Genomic DNA, 3,772 nt, shown 5'->3' on the forward strand with positions numbered 1-3,772 from the left:
AAAAAAACGTACATTTAACGAACAAAAAATACTCCAAATGTTTTTTTCTAAATTTACTTTATAAAAAAATGAAACGAAATATAATCACTTTTCCATTACATACAAAACTTAACTATTTTAATAGCTGAAACAGTAGTATAAGCTTTTTTTGGGAAAAGGGGAAGGGCTAGGGCCTATATTTGAGACCCGTGCAGGGCTTTAATCCACTTCATCCAACGCTGTTTTGTTCTCATCTGTGAGCATGCTCTTGATATATGTATTTTAGGTGAGTAAATTTCTAATTGCCTTTTCATTATTTTTTCAGTTTTATTTAAATTTGTAGTTAAAACAACTAAAAATACATGTATTTTAAAGTTTAGAATTAGACAGCCTTTGCACACAGGCTTAAGCTGAAAACAACAAAAAGGAACCTCAAGGTTGATCTAGGAAAATGTGTGCAAATGTATAGGGCCCCATTCCTATATTTTGCCTGGGGCCCCCAATTCACTAAATCCGCCCCTGCAGATAGAAGCGTCCTTATTAATGTCCAACTGTTCGATTCATACATATGACATTCAAGGAATGGTAAATAATTACTAATGATGGTAGTAGTTTACTAAGAAACCCAAAATCTTTCAATACAATTTCAGCTTTTGTGTGTGTGTGCGTGCGTGCGTGTGTGTGTGTGTATATAAACATTACCACTTGAAAATTTGGGATCAGTATGATATTTTAATGTTTTGAAAGGAGTCTCTTATGCTCATCAAAGCTACATTTAAAAACAGTAATATTGGGAAATATTATTTCAATGTTATTATATTAAAAAATTTAATTTATTCATGTGACGCAAAGTAGAATTTTCAGCATCATTACTCCAGTCTTCAGTGTCACATGATCCTTCAGAAATCATTCTAATATACTGATTTGGTGCTCATTTACTTATTATTTTCAATGTTGAAAACAGTTGTGCTGCTTCTTTTTTTTTTTTGGAAACAGTGATATATTTTTTCAGGATTCTTTGATAAATACAAAGTTCAAAAAGTTTTGTAAAATTATAAATTTATTTTATGTTTTGTTATGTTATATTAGTATAAATATTAGTTATTGTAGTTAATAAAGTATTATATTTATTATGACATAATTTGTAAAAATAAACATAATTTGTAAAGATAAACAGCTTTTCTAGATGTATAAATCATTTTAAATTCCTTTTTTTTACTCATTGAAAGTTCAAAAGAACAGCATTCACTTGAAATAGAATTTTTGTTTTGTAACAATGTAAAAGTCTTTGCTGTCCCTTTTGACCAATTTAATGCATCCTTGCAAACTAAAAGTTTACATAAAAAATTTTTTAAATCTTACTTGACCTAAAACTTTTGAACAGTAATGTGTATATACTAAAATGTTTTTTGTTTGTACACACAGACACACACAGACACACACACACACACACAAACACACACAAGCACACAGTATATATCATAGTATTTAGTATGCATGCATGCAATGAATAAGATATTTCAATGTAAAATCATGCATTCTGATCTGAATGTTCACACTTTGCTAGTCACCATGCAAAATGTCAGCTTATCCTATTTATTTTCAGAAATGAAAGTGGCCCAAATAATAAATAAAAATGTCAAATTCATTGTCATACAAAAAAAAAAAAACCTGATTTGAGCCACATTCAACATTGATGTGAATGTAATCCTTAGCCTTGTAACTCTATGATAAAGACAGATATTCACATTACGAAACAATACAGTTAGCCCACGGTTCAAAACATACCTCATTTTTTAACCACGATTTTCGTTTCAGTTCAGTTTGGTTCTGAAAATTCTGATGGCTTGGAGTGTTTTTTTGCGATTTAAAATGTGATTTTTAAAACAAATTAACAACAGAAAACTCATGTACACTTCTGCACACTGAAAAAAGACATGTTTTATCATATGTCTACTTAAAATTTATTTTGAGAGAAGTATTATTTTTCCTATTTTTACCCAAAATAGGATGGATTGGCCATTATTGAGTGCTATAAAGACATGTAATGTCTGTTTCAACTCACAGAAATTATTAAAACGCAAAACCAAAAAAAAAAACCCCGCAATTCACAAGCACGTATTGAACTGTGGAGGTCGTACCAAGCGGTTCAATATTATATTGAGAATTGTGGCATCCCTAATCCAAATGCTGTTTAGATCTCAGTAGATGTCATGCATTATTGTCTGTCATATTCATACATCTCTGTTTTGTCTCTAGGGTGGTCGCAGTGCGTTATCTCTGGCGACACAGGCCTCTCACACAGAGATAGCAGACCTCCTGAAAGCCCGCACAGAAACCAAGAGCTCAGACAAATGCAAGGTATCTTAGAGCGGAGCTCGGACATCTCAGTCATTTATACTTTAATAAACATTCATGTACAGTACAGTACTAAAAAGATCAGCAATAAAATGGCAATATTATAAAGTCAAGAAGACAGTAGTTTGCTAATATAAAGCTTGTCAATGTAAATATGACTGTCTCAAAACTGGCAATAACAGTTAAATGTGCATCTTTCCTATTAATTCCACTCAGATCAGAAAAGATATTTTGTAACCAACCCAGTTTCATTCTTTTTCATCTTATGTCAATAAATTAAACTATTCTATAAAACTAGACCAAATCCTTTGGGTGGTTGACTGTGTATTTTAACAATCTGCATATCCACTGAATGCCACACAAATCTGACATCTTCAAAGCAGCATGATTTGCTTATCTAGAGGATTCATTTCAGTACAGCAAATCATCTGAAGAGAATTCTTTAACATTTACATTGCAGTTCTTTGTCATCATGAAGGTTTATTTTTTGCATGCATTGTAAAGGTGCTGTATGTAATTTTTTGACTGTACTTAAGCATGAAAATATTATAATATGTTTGCAGATATTTAGGAAACATGCTAAATTCATAGTTGTTTCTCTGAAAAACAAGCATACAGCCAGTTAATCTACTTTGAAATGTGCGTACGGTGTCGGAATATCAGGCTGAATCCAAAAACGCCCCCTATACCCTCATTCACTATTCCCTACATTAGGCCACTAATACAGTTCACTTGAAGGAGTAAATGAAAACAAGTGAGTGAATTCAGACACTGGGTGCAACGGAAGGACTGCCGCTTTTGCATAATTTGCGCTGGCTGTTTAATTATCATTTGAAACTTGCAGCTCCAGTAGTAAGAAGAAAGGATTTATCTTGAACGCTGTCATGGAAATTACATATAAAACCTAATTAAACAATTTAATAATCAATTTACAATTAATTTTTACCTGTATTGTATTAGGCTGTACGGCGTGGATGAGCGCTTTGTAAAATGAATGAATGGACGATTCAGCCGCAGGCGCCATCTTCTGGCGAAACGTGGCAATTCATTCGGCGTGCGAATCTCACAGTGCATTATGGGTGTTCTCTAGCCATTGAGCATACATTAGTTGTACACTCATTATTGCTGTGCACTGTGGGATTGAATGAGTGCACTCGATATGTCCACTAAGGTTTCGGACACCACTAAAAATGGCTGTCCCCTCAAATAGTGCCCTATTTAAGGGTATAGGGGGTGATTTCGGACACAGGGTCTGGCCCTGTCCCAAATAGCACACTTCATGTGCACTTGCGGTCTTACAATGGCCGACGCGTGTGCGTGTCTGTTAAAGGGGTCATATGATGCTTTTTTTAAAGATGATTATTTTGTGTATTTGGTGTAACAGAATATGTTGACATGCTTTAATGTTCAAAAAACACATTATTTTTCAAATACT

The 3,772-nt window shown here is 33.3% G+C and overlaps 1 protein-coding gene across 1 annotated transcript in view; it reads left to right on the forward strand.

Moving 5' to 3' along the window:
* LOC107722033 (KN motif and ankyrin repeat domain-containing protein 4-like) overlaps positions 1 to 3,772 on the forward strand; it is a 25,016-nt gene that overhangs the window by 14,097 nt on the left and 7,147 nt on the right. Inside the window, exon 10 of the mRNA XM_016530265.1 lies at positions 2,239 to 2,340. Within this exon, the coding sequence (XP_016385751.1) occupies positions 2,239 to 2,340 (102 nt within the window). The remainder of the gene's footprint in view (positions 1 to 2,238; positions 2,341 to 3,772) is intronic.

The sequence above is a fragment of the Sinocyclocheilus rhinocerous genome, unplaced genomic scaffold, assembly GCF_001515625.1.
Source record: "Sinocyclocheilus rhinocerous isolate Xijiao unplaced genomic scaffold, SAMN03320098_v1.1 scaffold161, whole genome shotgun sequence".
Classification (NCBI taxonomy): domain Eukaryota; kingdom Metazoa; phylum Chordata; class Actinopteri; order Cypriniformes; family Cyprinidae; genus Sinocyclocheilus; species Sinocyclocheilus rhinocerous.